This window comes from Diorhabda carinulata, chromosome 6, assembly GCF_026250575.1.
Source record: "Diorhabda carinulata isolate Delta chromosome 6, icDioCari1.1, whole genome shotgun sequence".
NCBI classification, from domain to species: Eukaryota; Metazoa; Arthropoda; class Insecta; order Coleoptera; family Chrysomelidae; genus Diorhabda; species Diorhabda carinulata.
Genome location: NC_079465.1, coordinates 15,891,324 through 15,915,265, shown reverse-complemented (window position 1 = coordinate 15,915,265; position 23,942 = coordinate 15,891,324). Strand labels below are relative to the sequence as shown.

The window sequence follows — 23,942 nt, the reverse complement described above, 5'->3', positions numbered from 1 at the left end:
ATGTTTGGAAATTAACTCGGATCACGGTCATTGTTGGGAAACTGATCGAATTAATCGGTTCGTAGTCATATGTTATAATCCTTTTTACCCTGGTATACCGGTGGGTAAATGCGATCAGTTGGCTTATGTTTTGAGCGTTTGTGGCGATAATAACAAGGGATTCGTTGAAATAACGCTAAAGCCAAAGCAATAATCGTACAGTATGTGTCAAACATATAGAAATCATAAATATGCTAGAGCTGAAATGATAGTGTCTTGAGTCTGTGCTTGAAAGAAAAAGTGTTTTTGATAGGCTGTACCTGAGAAAGAAAATATAGGGAAATTTACAAGTCCACTTTCTGGTATTTGTGAACTTAATTGCAAAATTGTTGGTTAGAAGAGAGTGATAAATTGACTTATTACTGATATTACCTAATGAATTTGATACTGTTATTACAACACTAGAAACAATGAATGATGTACAAGAATTGTCTATAGATTTTATGCAATCTCGTCTCTTAGGCGCAGAGCTAGAAATGAGAGAACTGAAACAAGAAGTGGCATATGAGAGTAGTTTTTTTACTTAGTATATATGTGGCGAAGAGGGACATTTGTCCTTATAGTGGAAGAAAACAGTAACTGTATGAGAGAGAGTACAGCCCAGATTAAGAAGGCGAGGACGTAAAAATTTTAGGTTAAGTAGTAATGCTCAGGCAAACAACTATAATACCATAAAGAAATGTTTTTAGCCTTCAACATAGATGACACTATGTGTTCAAATATGCTTGTAGAAATTGCTTTTGTGATAGATTCTGCTGCTTCCCATAACATTATATAGGACAAATATGAGAAATATATAATTGATTGGATCATATTGCCGACACAAATGAAAATTGTAAATGGAACTATACTAGAAGCAACGAAGATTTGATAACCAATTATAATAGTATGGTCGAGGGGACAATAGTACTAGGTATTGCCCACAATTTATTATCGGTGAACAAAAAGCAACAGTAGACAGAGAACTTCAAGACTTCGATATAATTAAGCAGCCATCTAGTACAGGGACAGCTCCAGAATGAATGACTTACCGGAGCAGGGCTCTTCGGAGGAAGTTACAAAATACAAATTTCATTCTGTTTAGAGAGCAGAGCTGCTATAAAGGCCACACCAGTCCACCTGGTGTGCCCAAGATAGTATATACGTTACGGAAACACCTAGCCTCATGCTGTCTCAACAAACTAGGACACACATAGATAAACTTTATGCCTGACAGCTCTATTTGAACAGGTACGAAATACGACTATTGATGATACAGACTGGATTTTCATGCACGATAGTTTAGTTTAACTATTTTTAAAGCTGCAACATAATTTCTCTAAATTGAAACATATGGTTGATACTATTTTTCTCTCAACTATTTGAAATCCGGATATTTAGTTCATTTTGCTAGAATATTCTGGTTCTATTTCTTACAAAAACTTCAATAATTTACCAAATATTAACCTTACTTAGCTGGTAGTAGACTCTACGTCTAGAATCTACAGTTCAGAGATTGGACATTCTTAATTTCCACTTTTTTCAGAAGCGATTATTTTTAATATTCATACATCTTTTAATATTGTTAAAACAGAATTTTTTTGTCTTACTTTGTTAGCTCAACACTTCCTGTTCATACTGGTACTTTTAATTTTAATGCAAACACAAAAACAGTATTAACCTTGGTGGTTTTTTTGTTCTCTGCTAAATTTATGCACAATAGAAACTAGTATCATTCTTATTTATTATTATATATTCACATATTATTATTATCAAAATCAAGGTATTTTCTAAAACCCTACGAGACCTACTATTTATAAGAATATTTTACAATGAAGAAAATTCACATAAAATTCAATGAAATCTTGTTTTATATACGCGCCCTGTACTGATGTAATTAATCAATTTATTAATGCTACATTAAAAAACTATTATTTATTTCTGATAAATAATATATGATACGTTCCTTCAATTTTAATCTGAAATTCCAATTTTTCTAACAAAGACGATATATATATATATATATATATATATATATATATATATATATATATATATATATATATAATAATCAAAATTTTGCTTAAAAAAAGCGACGCAACTAAATACAATCGAATAACCGCATTGTCTTTTCGACTTTCAACTAATAGGCCGGGAGGGATTGGATCAGTACTTGTCCGTGTTTTTCTGACTCCTTTTGGAGTACTGAAAAAGTATAGAACGTACTTACGATTTCCTGAAATATCCTTGAGCTTCCGTTGTCAAAACAAAAGTGTTTCCTGCCTTTTGAAGTATTGAAAAAGTATATACGATTTCCTAAAAAATCCTTGGGTTTCCATTGACAAAACAAAAGTGTGTCCTGCTTTGTGGAGTACTGAAAATGTATAGAAAGTACTTACGACTTACTGAAAAATCCTTGATTTTACATAGACAAAACAAAATTGTGTCTTCTCTTTTGGAATACTGAAAAAGTATGGAAAGTACTTACGATTTCCTGCAAAATCCTTGAGTTTACATTGACAAAATAAAAGTATGGCCTTTTGCGATTTTCTGATTTCTTCATAGAACTTTTGTTTTTGGTTGGAAAATCTTATTATCCTATGACACAAAGTCAATGGAAAGCCAAGGATTTTTTATGAAATCGTATGTACAATAGAAGAAAGCTAGAAATAAATTTTTAAAACAAAATTTTAAAAAACAAATTACCAGAATAATTGTACACAAGAGTTATCTATAGAACAGACATTCACATCTATTATTATGCGAAAAACACTACTCAGCTTAGAGCCGGTATTATTTACCTATCCCGGATACAAAGTATCAAAAGGATTAGGCTCGGTTTACATAATAAACCTGCGCACTGTATGGCAAGTATTTAATATAACAGTCCTCTGGATATCGGTGAAGGTGCATTTTGGTAATCCCAGTTTGGTGAAGGTATCGTGCAGGGTCTTAGGCACGACGCCGGTTGCTAACATAATAACTGGGACTATTTCCACATTTTCGCTGTGCCACATCTGTTTAATCTCAATTGCGAGATTCGCGTATTTTGCCAGTTTCTTCTAGTGTTTGTTGAGAAAATTATGAGTGTTCGGTATAGTTACATCGACAATAAGAACTGAATTGACTCTTCTATGAACCACCACGATTTCAGGTCTGTTATTCGTCACCTGTCTATCGGTGATAATGGACCTATCGTAGTAGAGTCTAAAATTGTCATTTTCGAGCACCTTCTGCGGCTGGTACTTCTAATACGGTTTGTAAGTATTGAGAAGACCGAACTTGTTGGCCAGTTTCTGGTGAGTGAAAATTATTTTTTAAACGACGCCATCTGAAAGTTGTTCGTTCTGTATTCATTTACATACCGAAAGTTGCGTTTTGAGTGTTCCATGTAGTGCTCCGTACTACGATACACTTTTGGGACGCTCTGGAGTAGACAACTTTAACTTTCTTAAATGTGCCTCTAGCAACTTTAATGTTGACAGTTGACAGTTTCACATATACATATTCCATCTGCATCCAATCCAATAAATATGTAATAATTGTCGAGGAGGTTCAATCAACATTACTTTTTGCAAATAATTAATAAATTAATATTGACATTGCAAATATCATTAAGTACATTTTATTGTTCAATAAATAAGATGTTTATAATTCTCTATTATTTATTTTCTTTCCTTAGTGTAATTGAAAAAGTTTTGCTTCGCTCGTCTCGCAATTTTCAGACTCGTCCTACAAAGCACTTTCAGTCCTTGGCATTCAAATTACTATGACAGAAGAATTCATCACTCTATATGTAACTATGGACAACTTCCTTAGAATTCAATAAGTTTTATTGCAAATCAAAAAAGATCTAGTTTTGGTTATTTTTAAAAACGTATTTGTACGATTTTTGAAATAAGGTACGAGGGTTTTTTCTTAAGTTTGTAGATATGGCAACACTGATGTAAATATGTCAAATCTGACATTGTCATCATAAAGTTTGACATTTTTAATGGTGAACGTACTCGTATCGTGTTATCCTATTTGTGTTGTTTAAGTGTCTTAAATTTGTAGATATGGCAACAATGATGAGAATATGTCAAATCTGACAATGTCATTATAAAGTTTGACATTTTTTAAGGGAACGTATTCGCACCGTGTTGTCCTATATGTATTGGTTACAGATACTTGAAACATTCGTCAAAAAATGGAATTAAATTGCGAACATTTTCTTGTGATGATTTTCTATAACTTGCGACGTAGATTAAACCAACAGCAGTGTTGGTTGATGCAAAGAAAATCAATCGCGGTGATTCATAAGATGTCTGTAAGATCATGACGGGCGACGAATCATGGATCTGTGCATATGAAACCGAGAATAAACAATAATCAGGTCTTTCAGACGCGCCGAATCCAACGAAAATTGTTTGTGGACGTAGCATTTGTTTGCCAGAAATATTCAAAAAAATCAGAGAAACCAATCACAGAAGACTAGTCATTTTCCACCACGACAATAGTCAAAACATCGAATTAAGGGTAATCCGCCGTACAGTCCTTGTTTGGCTTACAATTATTTCTTCTTATTCCCCCAGATGAAAAATAAACTGCGAGGTCGACGTTTTTCTACACCTGAATAAGCGGTGGATGCGTTCAAATCACATATTTGGGAGGTACCTCAATCGGAATGGAAAAATCGCTTCGGCAATTGGTTCAAACGCTTGCAAAAGTATATTCATCTTAAAGCAATAAAGTTATATCCAATTATAAATATTTGTTTTCATTTGTCTATGTCTATGTTATTTGAGATTTTAGAGTTTCTGAATGCCCCCTCTAGAAAATTGTAATCTAGCCTACAAACTATACGCATTAGTAATAAGGATGACATTGCTTGATATATATATATTTATAAATATGCTCCGAAATTTAGAGTATGGTACGTTTATTTGCTTCGGCGGGCTTTTAAGCGTGACTAATTGTTCAATTACCTTGTTACCGATTCTCATAAAAGAATTATTAAATTATCTTCATATTTTAGAATGTGTTTGACCCTAACAAACAAGTTTATCTGCACAACGATTTCAACCAATTGTACTGACGTTATTTGTGAATGTGCATTTTTGTTCGCATTTATCATTTATTTGCATTCATAACAGAAAAATGGCGGGTGATCTGTTACAGTCGAGCATTGAAAAAGTTTTGAAAATTTTCGAAATGTCTGAAGCAGATCTTATGCAAGATATTTGTCAGATCAGAGATTGGTTCAGAAAACAACGGCACATACCAGAAATACCTAGTAAGTATCTTGAAAACTAATTTTTATAAAATAAGAAATATACTTTTAATATACTATTAATAATATACATCTCTTATCATCGATCATATTTTTTTGCAATCTGGTTTTCGTTACACTCAATATTTCCTGCATTATTGTATCACCATACTGTTGTATGGAAAATAGTTTTTAGCATTCTAATCGAATGACAAATTTTAAATAAACAATTTTGTTAAGGATGTTAGTCTATCTACTCAAATAAGAAGTGGGGGGATGAAAATACGAAAGTAAATGTGTGAAGATTTGAACAGTTAAATCGTCAAAAGTTGCCTCAAGTTTTTTTATATTCAATAATGTTGTATGTATTTATTATCAGTTCAATATTTACTAAAATATCGGAAATATTTCCTTTTTTTCATGACTCCCTACTTGTTTTTGTGTATTATTTCCTTCTGAAACTTCTTTAACGTCGTTTACCAATAAAATTAATAGTAATATAGAAAAAATCACTGAAATCATCACTACTAGGGAAAAGGAGCACAATTTTAATTACTTAAGAAATTTTATCCGTACCTATAATCGTAATAGGTTATATTTATTGTAAGGAAAATAAGATATTCGGTTTCCACTATTCTATTACCAATTAAGTTTTTAGAATCACTGATTAAAATTGTTGAATCATGAAAAAATCTCCACTATTTCCATCTTCTTAATTGAGTTTTTTTTTCTGGTGGAAGATATGCATTTACGCACGTGTGTTGGACTGGAAAAAAAACCTCCGTCTCTTCTTCCGAACACCAACCTGGAGCTGTATAACACATTACTTCGGGTTGGAAACCTCTTTCATCCTCCTGACTCGTTCCTTCATTTCTCTCGCTTAAATCGCCATCTGGTCTAGGCGAGCCTTTTTGAAACGCACAACTTTCTGAATGTATTGAGCAACCATATTCCAATGGGTCTTTTCTCTCACAATCTTCAACACGATAATGTCTGCTGATAGTTCGCCGATGTGCGACTCCAATTCCTCTCTGTTTAGCTTCCATAGAAGAACGTATGCACTCCATCGCAGTGGGAGCATTCGTGCGAATCTTCTTTTGTATATCCTGTGCAAATAGCGTGCAAAATATGGCTGGATCCGAGTCCGTCCGATTATCTGGAGCACTACTTTATTACTAATTAGGTTTTTAGACTCACCGATTAAAATTGTTGAATCATAAAAAAAACCTCCACTATTTCCGATTTTTTAATTGAGTTTGAAGATATGCGTTTACGCACGTGTTGGACTGGACATCACTTTCCCTACCATAAAAAACCTCCGTCTCTTCTTCCGAACACCAACCTGGAGCTGTTTAACACATTATTTCGGTTTGCCTCCCTCTCTCATCCTCCTGGCTTATTCCTCCATTTCTCTCGCTTAAATAGCCATCTGGTCTAGATCAGCCTTTTTGGTACGTGGAACTCCCTGCATGTGTTAAGAAACCATATTTCAATGGGTCTCTTCTCTCACAATCTTCATCACGATAATGTCCTCTGTGTCCAATTACTCTCTGTTTAACTTCCATCGTTCACAGTAGAAGAACGTATGCAGATCATCATTCTGCACACCATCGCAGTGGGAGCTTTCGTGCAAATCTTCCTTTGTCTATCCTGTTAACCAAGAATCAAACGAAACGTGGAGTAGTTCCTTGCCATGTCGAAGAAAATTTTATTAGACGCATAATTCCTTGCGATGAGAAATGAAAGAACTGAACATAGACAATCTGTGGTTAGACATAAGACAGTTACCCGAACCTGTCGCAAAAAGAAGTCGATTCGTGCGTAAAGACTTGTGTGGCTGGTGGAATTATGAAGGATCTTTATAAATAAATAACAAACTTCGAGATCATACCAGATATTCTAGTTATAAATGCATATTGTATATAGTGGGCAGCTGATGTATGAGGATTTACCGAAGAAATATAAAGGTTTAAATAACCGACAGCGGTTTCTCTTAATAAAGACAATGCTTGGATAAATACTGCGAAAGAGATAGGGAATGAGATTCAAGAACTTGGTGGTATTGAACTTCTACCACATCCAGCCTTTAGTTCGGACCTTGCATAGTTATTACTATTTATTCAGATCCATGACGAAATTCTTGGATGGGAAAATATTTAACTACAAAAGAGTTGAGAATGCAATACGATACTTTTCGCATCCAAGCCCAAATAATGGGTTAACCAAAGACTCAAAAAACTTGCTGAACGTTGGGTTAAAACCATAGAATACAATGGGCTTTATTTAGAATAGTAAGGCATTCTTTTTGTATGCTATTTAATAAACAGGCGCTACTGGTAGTAATGGGAGAAAGACGTGATTCTTTCGGTCTTTGTGAAGTGGTTTAAACTGCCAGAATACATAGAAAAGTTCACTAGATCATCAGATAAGTAATTAAGATTTGCATGAATTAAAATTTACAAATAGATCAATGTAACTCAGTGAATAATAAATCAAACATATTAAATCCTAAACTGAAGTCAAAAGCGAACAAAAACATCAAAACAGAATAACTGAATGATAGTGGATAAACATATAAAAATAGAACCATAGGCGTCACAAATTGCACTATTGGTAATTTGAAATAATTAATAATTGGTAACTGATAAATAATAGTTAGATGATTATTAACGAATCAGTGATAATAATACTTACTCCTTTTCAATACACGGTAGACCTGCTAGACTGGAAGAACTAAAACTACAAATGAAAAGTGATATGGAAGACATGAAGACAGAAATAAAAGAAGAAATTCAGAGCGTCAAATGGGAGCAAAAGGAAACCAAAAACTAAATAACTCAGATGAGAACTGAACAAAAACATTTCTCAGAGCAAATACAAAAACAGGAAAATGCAAGAAAATTAAATTATCAAAGAAGAACTGAAAGATGCTCAAATTGGTATAGAATTGATAGAAAGAGAACAGGAAAAATATAGTTAGGAGCGGCTTATTGATAGATACGGAAGATCAAGAAATGCTGAAAGATCGTATGGAAAAATTTTTGAAACAATACGTACAAGAGGAAGTTTACATTAAGTATGTTAAACAGATATAGCCCAAAAACCTACTTGATACAGCTGAAAGGTGAAGAGGGCAAAAAAAGTTATGGAGAATAAAGCAAAATTAAGGAATATAATACGAGGTAGAGTATATATTAATGAACGAAGAAAGCGAGGGAAAAACAAAAGCTGATGAAAGACTTTGTCAATACTGATAAAAGAAATGGATAACATACAAAAGTTGGTACAACAAAGTTATGGTGAATGTAGGGGATAGAAACAAGAAACAAGGAACAAGAGAGAAGGAAAACTCGGTAAAAATAATTAAATATAATATAAAAAAAGAGTGTGAAACAAAGGTTATCGACTCGGCATGAAGAACGAAATGAATTACCAATAACTATCAAAGAAAAACAAGATAAAACTAAAAAAAATGTAACATGGAAACATCTTGACTTGGAATTAAGAGAGTGTGAAACAGATATCGAGGCAGTACAGGAAACAAGGTAGAAAGGACAAGGTATTATAGAAGACATTTTACCTTCCGATACTCAGGTAATGAATTGCAAGGCCAATATGGTATAGGGTTCATGGTTTTTGGGGGATTGAGACAAAAAGCACTGGAATTCAGATCTATAAATGCAAGGCTAGCATACTTAAGAATTGAGACTAAACCATCTAATCCCTCGGTATTAAATGTGTACGCTCCAACTGAAAATAGTAACTAGAAGAACGCAGTAGAATTTTATAAAAAAAGTTGAAGAAAAATTAGGAAATATAAAATATTGAAGAAGGAATATCTAAACCAAATAGCGGGAAAAAAATAAATATGATTATCAGCTATACTAAATTTCGGCACCACAAAAATTACAAAATAATCTGGGTTACACAAGATCCATGAACATGCTCACAAATAGATCACGTGATACTAGATAGAAGAAAATAGCCATCCATAAGAGATGTCACTTCACACTTAAGACGAAAATAAAACTGGCACAAAACGTTAATATCATAAATGAAATTTAAACAAACTACATAACGAAAAAGAGCTGAAAGAATATGTTGCACACATAGAGAATTTACTATCAGAAAATTAAGACGAGGAGGAACTATCGATGGGGAGTGGAACAATATAAAGAAGAGTTTCGAACTGCAGCCAATAATCATTTGGGTGGAACAAATGCCTGCAAGGAAAAAGAATGATTTAATGAAAGGTGTGTAAGCGTAGTGAAATGAAAGTCAAAGCAAGACTAAAATGGATGAAAACGAACAGAACTGAAGACAGAAAACAATACGAAATTATTATAAAGAAGTGTAATAAACTGATAAAGAAAAGTAAAAGTGAGTGGATGGATAATATTGTTAGAGAAATAGAAAAGAAAAGTTCAAAGAGAAATACAAAGAGATTCTACAAAAAAGTAAACGAATCTAATAGAATATAAAAGAAATAAACGATAAAGAAGGAAAACTGATAAAAGAAGACCGCCAATATAAACAAATATGGGCAGATTACTTTAAGAATTTGCAAACTGAACTAAGCACATCAAACTTCAAGAAAAAATATACCAACTAATTTGAAAAAACACAGTACATACAATAAAACAACTAATGGAAAAAGCACATGAGCACCAAAAAGACATAGAGATGCTCTTCATCGATTTTCAACAGGTGTTTAACCCAACAAAAAAGAACAGTTTATTGATAGCATTATGAGAACAAGGTATAGATCCAAAATACGAAAATTAATCAAGATGACTATGAGCGAAATAAGGATCAGCATACTAACGCTTAAAGTGATGAGATTGTGATTTGTTATCGGCAACACTATTCAACTTAGCATTAGATGATCAGGATTATCAACAAAAGATCTAGGTTCAAGGGTTAAACCGCGTTGGAATTTTAAAAATTCTCCACACTTCGACTCCCACTTTGGATCCACGCAACGAATCACCCCTTTTTGGGTTGCTGCCTACTCCACGAAAAGTGGTTTGCAGTTGGAAGTGAGGATGGCGCCAGTTAGCGTTGGCTAAGGAATGTTTGACTACACGAACCAAATAGCGACGCTCTTTGATGTTGTCTTCAGTTCGGGTTTGAAGCCCGAACAAGGGTTGTTAAACCACTCTAATGAGAAGTAATAATGTCGAAACTGGTCAGTAGTTACAACCTCTCCTTGCAATTGTGAGCCATTGGGAATGTTAATATCGACAATAAGGTCAACTGACATCACGCTCTTCAAAGGAGATGTAATTCAATATTCGTCGAGGTATTAGCCAGGAAAGTAGTTGTTTTCTCCTTTGAATATTTTTTTTTATTTTAATCACCACACGCACTCCTTTATATATACTCTCATCAAGACGTGATATGATAAACTGGAAGACTAACGCTACCTGGTGGATTTGCAGATGACCAGTTCTGAAAAGCGTTGGTGAGTGGATATCTCCGAAATTTTTGGACTACTAAAATGAATGCACTGATTTCAATGGTTTCCCTACGGTTTCTAGTAGCAAATGGATACAATTAAAACAGCGATTTTTTTTAAATTGAGGAGTTGGACTTTTTTGTAACCAGACGAAACAAATATTAACTGATTCAGCACCTTCTGAGACTTAATTCAAAGAAATTTGGACGCTAGAAAAGAGAAATAATAGTATAAAATAGTGACGATATTCCATAAAAAAACCTAAAAGTTGTTTTTGTGATCCGGATTATTTTTATTACCTGAATACCCTCCTTTTTTGTATGTTCAGGGATTTGTATAACAATATTCTATTTAATAGCCGCATGATTATTTTTTAAAAATCGTATTTCTCGAATTTTTAGGTAATTCACTCATACAACATTTTCTTATCATGAATAAGTTTAGTATTGAAAAAACTAAGAAGAAGCTAGATTTTTACTACAGCATTAGAACAATGATTCCCGAAATATTTCAAAACAAAAATCCGAAACTACCTCATATGCAGGAGATCACTAAATTTGCGTAAGTATGCATTCAAATATAAGAGGTAATAAACTAATTTATTAAAATTAATACGCCGAATAAATTTTTATCATAATATTAATATTATGAAAAAACTTTAATTCGTCATCCACAGTATGCAATTAGAAGAAAGTCTGTATCTACAAAACTTGTTATTGGTATTCCATTATTAGATCGAAGAACAGTATTAACTGTACCTCCTCCTAAGTTGAATTATTTGGTAAACTTCTTTATCATTAGGAAAACTTGAGAAAAAAGTATTGATAAACTAAATAGTCCAGGATTCCACGTATATTTTTGCACTTGATTACTATCAAGCTAATTTTTGAGTAGCTTCATTTTGATGAGATGTCCAACAATTTCCTGTAAGAAACTATCGACTGTGGTAGCTAACAGAGGTAGCAAAGTCGATTTGATGATTCTCAAATATTTATTACAAACTGAATTTTTTTTCTTTAAATCTCAAGCTAATTATCTAATTTATACGAAAAAATATTTTTCCTACAAAATCTATGGTTTGATCATAGTGCTCCTCTTTCCAACATGTATCGATAACGAAGTCATCATAAATGATTGCTAACCAGCTGATTTTTTTTACTTAGCTAATATTTATATAATTTAACAGTCAAATTGTCCTACGTGGTACGTTATCCTGGTCCTACAATGGAATATATATTTGAAATGCATGAAATTAAAAATGTATTTATTTACTGTGTCACAAAAAAAGGTGATTTTTTGGTAGATTTGGTTGACACATTCATCAGATCACAAATATTTTCAGTAGAATACGAGGATTGTCAAAAAAATGTAAGAATTACTAGCGGACCCGACAGACGTTGTCCTGTCCCACGTATTAAATGTAAACTTTTGGAAATTAGCTGTAACAAATAGACCGTTTTGATTAAAATTTTTATTAGAAACTTATTACAATACCTAACATCGTTCATATATATTTATCACAATTCAACCAATCGATAGCGTGTGAGTATGTGTGTTGGTATGCTTTCAGAGATGTTGAATATAGAAGCTGTGTTGAATAAACTCTTGAAGTCGTGTTAATTGAAGGTGAAAAGGTTGAACCTTAAACTATTCTATAACGGGTATTTATTCTAAGAGTTAATTATCTACAAATACTGAAATTATCGTAATGCCATTGGATGTACAGTCTTTTTAGTTAATCCTTAAGAGGAATAAACAAATAAATACGATGGTTTTCCTACTCTCGAGCACGTAACGTAGAAGCAAGAATTAAATTTATGGATTTTACTTAAAAACAACTTTGACTGAGATGTGTTTCTAGCTAATAGCGTTTTCAAAGGTTCTGGTGGCGGATTTAGTGATGGCACTAAAATTTTCCAGATGCGCAACATAAACTGGCCGATTGTATTCGAAAGCATGACAATATTGACATTCTTTGTCCATACTACCAATCATGAAGTCTATTTCAGGGTCATATTCAAACGCAAGGCGATTAAACGATGCTCGTGTCAGTGTTCGACGATTTTGCACCCGCTGTCGCTCATTTACTCTGTGAGCGTCGGTCACGAGTTGACGCGCCTCTCGTTGCCTCAATGTATTAGCACGAAGACGTTGATTGCGTTGCTCTGAATTCTCATTTGCACGTGAGTTTGCTATTTGTTCTCTTACACTGACACTAGTTGTAAAGTGCTCTTCTACTGTTTTGTTCAGTCGCGCATTATGAGAACGTCGACCAATATTTCTGGCTCTTCCGCGAAGATGTGGCAGTTTTTTGTAGAATTAAAATACTATGCAAAATATACAACAACCAATATAGATAACTTCTAATAGTGAAAGTTTACAGGGCTAAACTATTATTGTAATTATAATTTCATTTCTTAGTTTTGTATATTCACTATTTCCAGTACAGTATAATTCAAAATGAGAGATAATTTTGAAATTGTATCTCTGAAATCTATAAATTACAAAAAAAATTGTAGGTTAGAATAATTGTGTAGGTTAGGAAAATTTTACGAAGAATTATGTAAAATATGTTCTTCGAAATAGTAACAAATTTCAAAATAAATAGTTCAGGTAATATCCGTAATAAGAAAGTAATGGATGTACCAAATAGTAACAAATGTGTTCAGATATGTATCGTATAAAGTAGCATAGCAGTATGAATGTTTAGACATTATACACCATACACATGTCTCCATAGTTTAGACTATACTTATGCTAACTTAGAATCTGATCTCAGCACCATCTACCAGGCGCAACTGAAACTCAAATATACTTTTGAATACCTAACACGACTGCAGCGCAGTCTGCCGCATTAAATGGAAAACGTTGTAACATCCACAACAAATAATTGATAAAACATTATTTAGTTGATCGAATTGTGAATCTAAACCAGTCTCGAATCCCCTTGAATACACACAATTACAAACACACACGTACAGAAGATTTCGTCGGGTTACTGCCAAAACAAGGTAACTCCATAATTTGAAATTTTGAAATCGTCGTTTAAAAATTTAAATTGAAATGAAAAATCGTCACAGCTTCAAAATGATTTATTAATTGACAAAAAAAGTAAGTAACAAAACAAAAGAAACAATCCTTATAAAAAATCCTAAACATAAAAACAATTAAATTTTTTCAGTAAAACAAAAAGTTTATAGCACTTGTCTTTTTTTGGCAGAACAAAATTATTCGTCCTCCATATCACTTTGAACATCACTATCCTGAACATCGGGTTCAGGAATACCATCTTCCATGTTCTTAGACGTTGGTAACGACTTATAATACTGGTGAAATTCATCCAGGATGATTTGCAGAGCTTCAGCAAATCCTGCTTCCTCTGAAAACTGATAGGTCGAAGTTTAGAGTATGCATTTTTTAAGTTGATTTCAGCGAGGTTAATGGGGAGGCCTTTAGCCAAAACGTTTATCTCTTTATAATCGGATTTATGATCATACCTGTATAAAATAATACCTGGTTTGGCTTTCAAATATTTCAGGCATTTTATTTTCAGCCAGCTGACATTTTCCCTATTAGTGTTTTTGGTTTTATTTCTAATTATTAGTAGTATTAAATCGAAGAAGTTCTTATACTTAAGCTCTTTTGCGGTAAACGGCTTTTTATTTGACCTAGACGTCCTTGCCATACGGAAAATATTTAGCCAGTCATGCATAGTGTAAACTGGGACATATTTTTTGCCTTTTCGATAGCACTATGCATACTGTCTACCTCCATATAGCTGTGTCCACTCTCTAGAAATTTCTGTTCTGTCACAGAAAGTTGGGATTTCTTTGAACCAAATACAACAACAAGGCACTAATATTTTGATTACGGTTCTGTCCGCTGCAGGTATCAGAGAAGAGAGAGAGTTCTGTTACAGCCGAAGGGACCTAAATACCTCAAGAGACACGTACCAATTTCAAGGCTTCCCCTTTTTCCATTTAGTTCAGTCCATGAGAAGCAATATGCGTTATTGGGTATGGATAATTCATACACTGTTAAATTGTATGTGCAAATTTTGCGGCTGTAGTACATTGGACTAACATCACTACTTGGAATCTATAGTACGCATTGAAGGTCAAAAGTGCAGCAGACGAAGTTAACTTCTCGATGGGCTCTCTCTTCATCTTCAAATTTGGCTCTGTAGCAATCGTTTTTCCGCACAATGTGACTCTCGTAATTTTCTTTAAGTTGATCTTTTTTTTCTAAATCAGCTGTCTTATATTGTGTACAAGTCTGACATTGGTCTTTTTTTGGAGTAAAAAAGGACAGATTGTAATTCGTGCATACATCTGCTGTATGAGAGATACCGGCTTCAGGTTATCTCGCACATCTTATACAATTTATGCATTTTTGCAATAATTAACCTGCTATCAAGATATTGCCTCTTCGTACATTTCAGCGTGTAATGAGATTCCGTCACAGGAAAGCTTTGGATATGATTTTTCACCATCTCTATATCAGAGATATCTATATCTTTATTGTAGGGTGCCTTTTTACCTCTTTGATCATTGCTGGCAAACAAGCCTCCTTCGCCTTCAAATTTGAAGACATTTTTAAATTAATATAACTACTAAAAAATCTCAAATTTTTCACACTCCGACAATAAGTGCACACCACAACTCAAAGTTTTAGGTTATGTTTATACAAAAACTTTAGACAAATCCGAACAGCTGATACAGAATCACGTGTGTATTTCCGAATTTTATACTGCCAAAATAAACTAAGTGCCAATTACTTTACTGAATGTGATGGAGATTGTGTATTTTACCGAAAACAGTACAGCGAAAACCAGATACCTGGCAGATGTCTTAGTTTCCCATGATAAAAATATATTTATAAATTTTTTCCTAAAGCAAAAACAAGCTAATTTTGAGATCCAACTGTACTCGTTTTAGCAGACTAAAAGCTGTAAAAATGAAGTTGGGTTTTTTGGACCAGTTGTTTTGCCTACCTTAACAGTTTGTTTGGAGTTTTCAGGTTTTGTCAGTATGTTTTTCGAACATTTTTTAATCCAATGGAGTACTTAACTCCGAATTGAGTAAAAGTGGAGTTACCTTGTTTTGGCAGTAACCCGACGATTTATATATGGAAAGATTCAAGTGGAAACTACTACGACTATCTATATATTTCTACCTTCAAATCTTCGAACAGCTTTTTGGTAACAATCACTGGAGTAGGCAAAACTTCGTGAAACGATCTGTTGAGAGAATTATCACCCTCGTTTTTTGAGCTTGAGGAAGTCGAAGGGTAACCGTCATCTGAATCGGATGTGTCTGAATCAGACGGCACCATTTTGCGACGCTTCTTTACTGGTCGTTTTACATTTTTCTGAGTTCCAGAGGTTGATGGCTGGGCTAGGTTATCTTCGTTACACAAAGTTTGATTGATAACCAAACCGTTGTACAATTCTGCGGGAGGATCTGGTCGTTCAGTGAGAGCACTTGGGGCATATGCTTCTTCTGGGATAACAAGAGGATTAAAGGGGTATACGCCCGTAGCCTTGAATCCGCTCAGAAGATTTCCTTGTATCATCGACTTTGACCAAGTTGGGTTGAAAACATCAGCAAAATTGAGCCTGAATATGTTTTGTTCCCCTTTGTGAGTATTAAAATAATTTAATGCGTGTTGATCCCAAATGTTTCAAAGCTTTTGAAACAAGCTTTGTCGAGGGGTTGAAGTTCGTGTGTTGTATTTGAAGGCAAACAATACAATATGATATCATGCTCCTCTGCAGCCTCACAAATCCTATAGTATAAGTGGGATTTAACCCCATCAAAAATTAGAAGACACTTTCCTGCTTGTTTAAACTTAGTAAAGTGTTTAATATATTCAACAAAACAATCTGTGGTCATAGACCCTTTTGGGGTCATCATTGTTAATGATCCGGGGGGCAAATTCTTTTCCCAAGCAGGATTTTTTCGTACGCCGGAAAATAAAATCATTGTAGGAATTACAGATCCAACTGCATTTCCACACGCTGCAACTGTCACATTCTGATCGTATTCTTTAGCCACAATTTTGACCCTTTTTCAGCTAAAACTTCAGGGTCTTTATGTAGCTGTAACCTACACCCTTTCTCATCCATATTAAACAATTTTTCAGGGGACTGCAAAAGGTTGTTTTGGTCTATAATTACTTTTAACTTTTCAAAATGATCGGAAACAATGAATTTGTTAACTTTTTGAGCACGGTCAGGGTTAAGCCTTTGAGCTTTTCTTTTTTTAACATCTGGATTCCTTTCCAAAAAGATATCCTACATCCGCTAATCGGAATATTCTAGTGCATAATTCACTTTCTTATTATTTGGTGAGAGTAGTCTTACAACCCAATTTGGACTTTGTTACTACGTTTGCCTGAAGGTAACGGCGTAAAGTTCTCCTTGGAATAGAATACCTTTTACTTGCAGCATTTACAGACAGACGTTGGGCTCTCACGTCTTCAACTGCTCGGTTTAGACCCTCTTCACTCCAGATCCCACGTTTCTTCTTCACAGGATTCTCCTCAGGATTCATTTCTGGAACCAATATAGCGAAAATTTTAAATAAGTTCTGGTAATATAGCCAAATGCAGGTATTATGGCCAGGGTTGGCCATACCACCAACAAGTACTGGTTTTAGTTGATACTAAAAATAAAGATTAATACAAACAATTGCTTACTTTATAATGTTATCAGTCGACTAAGTATTAAAAGCTGTTCTAAAAACTACAGTCAGATCAAATGCATATGACAGCTGCACAAAGAAATAGTCGTGAACTTACCTGCGTCACCTAGTAGCAGCGTCTCTCTTTTCACAACAGATCAGCGAAGTAATGACTACTGCTCACTGAAAAGCTTCCACCCCTCAAATAATGGACAAGCCTTGGTGACCTGCCCGAAGAGAATCCACACGCATTCTAGTGGAACTCATTTGAACTAACTGTAATACTACGACTTGGCCATATTACCAGCATGGCCATATTATCATCATCCACCTTATAATCCACATACAATTTTTTATTTTATTTGAAATATACATATGGGAAATTCATTTCTTAAAAAGAACATCATCCAGGTGTGCACCATCGCGCTGCAAACATTTCTCGCATCTGATCTCAAATTGGTAAAATCTCGCTGGCACATTGCGCGGGGAATGGCTGCTATTTCTTCTCTGATATTGATCTTAAAAGGATTAAGCTTGGTTAAGTTATTGGAGTAGACTCTACGTTTCAGGTATCCCCGCATAAAAAAATTCGGTGGTGTTAGGTCCGGACTTCTAAGCGGCCATGCAATGTAACCTCGGCGAGATATCAGTTTTCCAGCAAACATCTGGTTTTCGATCGCCAAAGAGGCATTAGAAGTATGACATGTCGCACCATCTTGTTCAAACCATGTCGTACGATTATAGGCTACAAATTGTTGCTGTTGTGTGAAGAAAAAATGGTTAAGTTTCGTTCAGAATGTACCGGGTGTCCCAATAAGAATGGCTCTCGGCCATATCCCGGGAACCGTTTATAGTACAGCTTCGGGAAAAAAATTTATAACAAAAGTGACTTCTAGAAAAACCTGGAAATTATTTACAGAGTTGTAGGTCCACCACCAAAGGGCGTAATTATATACGAAAAATTATAAAATGAATAATTTACAAATTATGCCCAATTAAGATGCATTTAATCTATAATTACATTATTCTTCAAGAAATTCAGCGTATATTTGATTTTACAAGTTTTAGTTTATCTCTTCAAATAAGAGGTGTAAAACGCCTGTAAGTCCAGTTCTACTTAACCTATCTATGCAAACTTAGTCTTTTTGAAGAGAGCTCCTTTCTACCAATGTAAGAGTTATAATTTCGAAGCAACCTAATGAGTAACGTATACGCTAGAGGCCACTATTTATTTATTTTTTTGAATCCAGCTATCCTTGAAAAATGTTAAATGGAAACATGCAGTTTTAATTAAAAAATATAAAAGTAGACCAAATTAGCAACAGAATAGCGAAAACCGCATGTTGATATCTTTTTCGTATTACGAGATATCTTGTAAATTTTAAGCATTTTCCTTTAAACATAAATTACTCCGGTTTGACTGAACGGATTTTAACATTTTTTGACTCCTCAAAATTGTCTTTCCTTGTTCTATTAATAATAGCTCCAATTATTATGTCAATATTACTTATGCTGTCACCGGGAAACTGCGTTACGGAAGTTAAAATGGAAATATATAAAAACAAGTAGTGGGCCAAGAGAAAAATAAAAACAAAAAGATATGTCTTGTGTCAAATTAATAAACCTAGTAAGCCAGGTCACCAGACTTAACCGTCTTAGATTTCTATCTCTGGGGCCTTTTTTGTGCAATTATACCCAATACTAGAGATAACATGATCGAGAGAATACGAAACGCCATTAAGAGTATTTCGGGAGCAGAAATTGAGACTGCTGTTCATTCTACTCTTCAAAGCATAAACGTTTGTATAGAAAATGATGGGCGACAATTTGAACATTTAGGTCGTCACTAGCGAAGTACCTTAAGTTATATTTCCATTTTAAATTCCATAACGCAGTTTCCCGGTGACAGCATAACTAATATTGATATAATAATTGGAACTATTATTAATAGAACAAGGAGAGACAATTTTGAGGAGTCAAAAAATGTTAAAATCCGTTCAGTCAACCCGGAGTAATTTATGTTTAAAGGAAAATGCTTAAAATTTACACATTTCTTAGGATATCCCTTAATAGAACAAAGATATCGACATGCGGTTTTCGCTATTCTGTTGCTAATTTGGTCTACTTTTATATTCCTTAATTAAAATTGCATGTTTTCATTTTACATTTTTCAACGGTAGCTAGATTTAAAAAAATAAATAAATAGCGCCCTCTAGCGTATACGTTACTCATTAGGTTGCTTCGAAATTATAACTCTTACATTGGTAGAAAGGAGCTCTCTTCAAAAAGACTAAGTTTGCATAGATAGGTTAAGTAGAACTGGAGTTACAGGCGTTTTTTCATAATAAAGTTTCCGCTTCCCCCCACCTCTTATTTGAAAACTTGTAAAATCAAATATACGCTGAATTTCTTGAAGAATACGATAATCATAGTTTAAATGCATCTTAATTAGACAAAATTTTAAATTATTCATTTTATAATTTTTTATATTTAATTACGCCCTCTGGCGGAGGACCTACAACTCTGTAAATAATTTCCAGGTTTTTCTCGAGGTCACTTTTGTTATAAATTTTATAAATTTTTTTTTATAACTGTACTATAAACGGTTCCCGAGATATGGCCGAAAGCCATTCTTATTGGGACACCCGGTACAGTGACAGATTGCCTCTGTTGATTTTGAACCACGATCGAATCACACTTACACTGATTTATGTCATGTAATCCAAACTCACGTCGAAACAAACGCCGAACATTAACGCACGAATCGCCATTTTTATAATAGTTTTAATGCAGAATGTACGTTCCGCTCCGGTGAAGTGATCCATCGCGACTAAAATTCCGAGAACCGAGCTACTTATCCCACCACCCGTGCTGCTCCCTCTCATAACTTTCCAACGCAAGAGAGTTTTCTGGCCAACCCTGTAGATAAGTTAAATGAGGTTTCAGGTTCCGTAGTACCTCTCCTTCATAATGCTGGGAGTCTAAGTGTGCGTTCACATTGGCGACGCTCAAGCGGTGAGCGTCGAGAGATGCCGCTTTTGCGATGTCATCGCGCGCGTTGTCCTGTTCAAATTTGTTATGCGTCGTTTTAGTTATTTTCTAGCTTTCAAACCAAAAGGACGTAATGAATTTGGTATCCAAACGACGCTCACCGCTTGAGCGTTGCCAATGTAAACGCACACTAAGTCAATATAAAAGATTTGAGTATTGTCAAAAGTTTGGAGGAAATGCAGGCAAACGAAACAAGGTAGTTTTAACGAAAAATACGTGAAAAGTTATAAAATACTAACGTCATCTTTTTACCTTACACATTCACTTTAGAAAATTAAATCGCAAATTTATTTAAGAGATTTTTGATCTTTTAATAATAAGTTGTTTAAAAAATTATAGATCATTGTAAATATTCGAAACAAAAATAATGATTTTCCTTCACAATAAAGTTAACTCTTCTCACCACAATTATGACTTCCATATTTATTTAAGGAGGGTACTTTTCGCTGGAGCAAGGAGTCACACTCTATCATATTCTCTATGAATAGTCGGTATAGTCAGCATCATTTAGTTATTTATTTTTTATTTTTTAGATATTGTGTCCCCCTTCCAAAGTTGACGGAAGATTTATATAGAGTGAATATTTTCAAAATAATTGGAGAGCCAAAACACCTCAATGTGTACAATGTATTGGCACATCAGCTAAATATTATTGAAGTTAAATGTCACGAAGAATTAAGTATGGGTGATGTATTGATAATAGATCTCCAAGATGTTACTATGGGTCATTTCGTTAAAGTAACTCCTCAGCATATTCGCAAAGCAAATTTGATTTTGGAGGTGAATATGACTTCTATTGATACTGATATAAAGGATAATCAAAATTAACCTTGTCGACAATAAACATCATACCCATCTGGTACTAATATTTTCAGACAAAACAACCTTTCTTGCTCAGTTACGTAGCATACTGTAAATTAGAATATTACCACTGGGGAAGTGTTACGGCATTTTAAAGCATCAATTTGTCAAACTAAATGTAATTTTGATTGAAAAATCTACTATAATAATTGTTGGAAATGAGCTTTATCTACTTTCCGATATAGTTAATGAGCATAATAATATTATAAAGTGTGAGTGTTTTAACACGTTGAGCCACAACCAAAATTGATAAACTTTCTTCTGGGCCTAATATATTTTTTGTATTTTTACACTCCGTATGGAGTGTGGATCCAAGCAAAAATATATTCGAAATAAAAATTGTGAAAAAATTATAATTTTTGTGTACGGTCCCGCTTTGGGTCCGAGGGAAGGTTTACCACTAAAACTTTACCTAGTGCCCAGCGAGGTTCTATGGACCGCACACATAAAATAAATATTTCATTCTATTTCTTTGAAGGTACACCCTACTTGCAGTATGAAAAACAATATTTTGTTTGCTTCTCTATCCTTAGAACGATGATTTATGTTTTTATGTGAATTGTACAAAAATGTACGATGTTTTGAAATATTTATTTATGCAACAAGTGAGTAAAGTAATATTTTTTTTTCACGAGTAGGACGGTTTGACCGAAAGTCAGTGCGGCAATTCCTACGAGTTTCATACATCGTCCGTAGATTTGAAAAAATTCGACAAGATTAACTTTTATCAATTTTTATTTTTTAATAGTAATATTGAAATTATAACTGTGAGCATTATTAATTTGAAATGAAGAAGAAGTTACATTACTATTGGTACTTGAATTGGCAACATTTAACGAGCTCAAAGAAATAATATCGTCTATAGTTGTATTAGTACTTATTGGATTGTTGGATTGTCAACATTTTTTACAATGTTGCTTGAAGTTGAACTAGTTGTTCCTGTTAAAATTTTCACTGAGGAATCCATTTTGTTTTTTATCGAGTCGTCTACGTAACCCTCCGCAACTGTGTTGGATTTCCACCCATCGTGCTTCTTTAGTTGAATGAGCCTTTTTCCTGAAGTACGAAAAATTACTCACTAGCAGCGCTAGTAGTTCAGTAGGGACAAACACTGTCAAAACCCCATATAAACACACAGTAAAGTGTACTTGAAAAAAAATGTTTTTAACAGAGGACGATGTTCCTGGAGCAAAATTAAAATTTGCAACCGTAAAAGATAACAATGTTGTAACATTAAAACGCTGGCTTGCTTGTCGTAATTTAAAAATAAGTGGAAAAAAATGAATTAATAGACAGGTTAGTATACAGACTCTAGTAAAATAGTAGCGGTAGATTCAAACTGTAATAAAAGAAATTGAAAATTATTATGATTTTCAGATTTATTTCCGAGTGAAATATGTATCAAATATTTACGGTAATGAAATAATTGATTGCCATTGTAATCAATGGTAATCAACAATGAAAAATTTATTATTCATTTTTTATTCATTTAATTAATTTTAAAAATAATTTCGCACACATATGCAGATGATGACTCTCAGTGATAAACTTATCAGTTAGTTAGTATTTAATATTTTAGTAATCTTTTATTGGTATACAATAAGGTCAACGACTGTATAAATAATGGAAGAGAAGGAGTTATTTTTGAAGGTTGAGAGAATATCTCGAGATGAAACTTTTATAAATGCCCTAACAACTAAACTATGCAAAGTCCATAATATCTTAGCTATGGAATTTTTTGAGATGAAACTACCACGAAACTTACCTCTATTTGTGATGGACATATAAGTGTAATAAAAACAACAGTTAATGTTTTTAAGATTTTTAATAATAGGATGTTATATGTGTATGTTGTTACCATAAATGTTTTATGCTTATTTTTTGTTTAAAAATATTTTAAAACTTATGACTGATGGTGCTGTACTTACTGAACTAATCAAACAAAACAAAATAATTATAGTGCTATAGTTATTTTAATAAATTTTATTGAAATATTTATGTAACAAGTGGCTCCTGAAAATTTACTAACATTGCAATTACAAAAACAATTTGTGATACAATAGGCAATAAAGTTTTAGGTATAATTCTTTGCATTATTCTAAACTGTTTCATTCGCCCAATAAATCGTTCCACGTGTATTCGAGCCGAAGCAATCTCTCTTGCCCTCTTAACTTCATTTTTTGTAAACTTTTTTCTCGATTTTAAAAACGGTGGCATTAATACAGTGCATTTATATTTATTACATAAATCTTCTATGTTAAAACCACGATCTGCTAATATTAAGTCACCTTTCTCGAGATATTCAAAAAATCCACTATTTTCAGTTATACTTCTATCAGTTATGCGCCCTTCAAAACCGTCTGAAAGAAAGCAACACCCTCCAGTAGGTGTGATTCCAATCAAAAACTTTACTGTGTTATTAGATTTGTAACTTGAATACGTATTTCCTTGTTGACTAAAATTTTTAGGCTTCTCCATGTTCCATTCAAAACAATCAATAATTACTTTTTGTACTGTTAAATCCACCCTCCTCGAAGCATGTATCCATTTATTACATCTAACCTCATCAACATGAGGCTTTATAAATGGTATAAAAAACACATTCTCTTCTGGATATCGA

At 33.7% G+C, this 23,942-nt stretch overlaps 1 protein-coding gene across 2 annotated transcripts in view; it reads left to right on the top strand.

Annotated features, from left to right (window-relative positions):
* The first annotated feature begins 3,497 nt into the window (after nt 1-3,497).
* Nucleotides 3,498-23,942, top strand: part of LOC130895971 (retinol-binding protein pinta-like) — a 30,954-nt gene continuing 10,509 nt past the window's right edge. For both annotated transcript variants that reach the window (XM_057803664.1, XM_057803665.1), the window contains exons 1-3: nt 3,498-5,293; nt 11,129-11,288; nt 20,995-21,241. In XM_057803664.1, the coding sequence (XP_057659647.1) occupies nt 5,158-5,293; nt 11,129-11,288; nt 20,995-21,241 (543 nt within the window). In that variant the 5' untranslated portion in view covers nt 3,498-5,157. The remainder of the gene's footprint in view (nt 5,294-11,128; nt 11,289-20,994; nt 21,242-23,942) is intronic.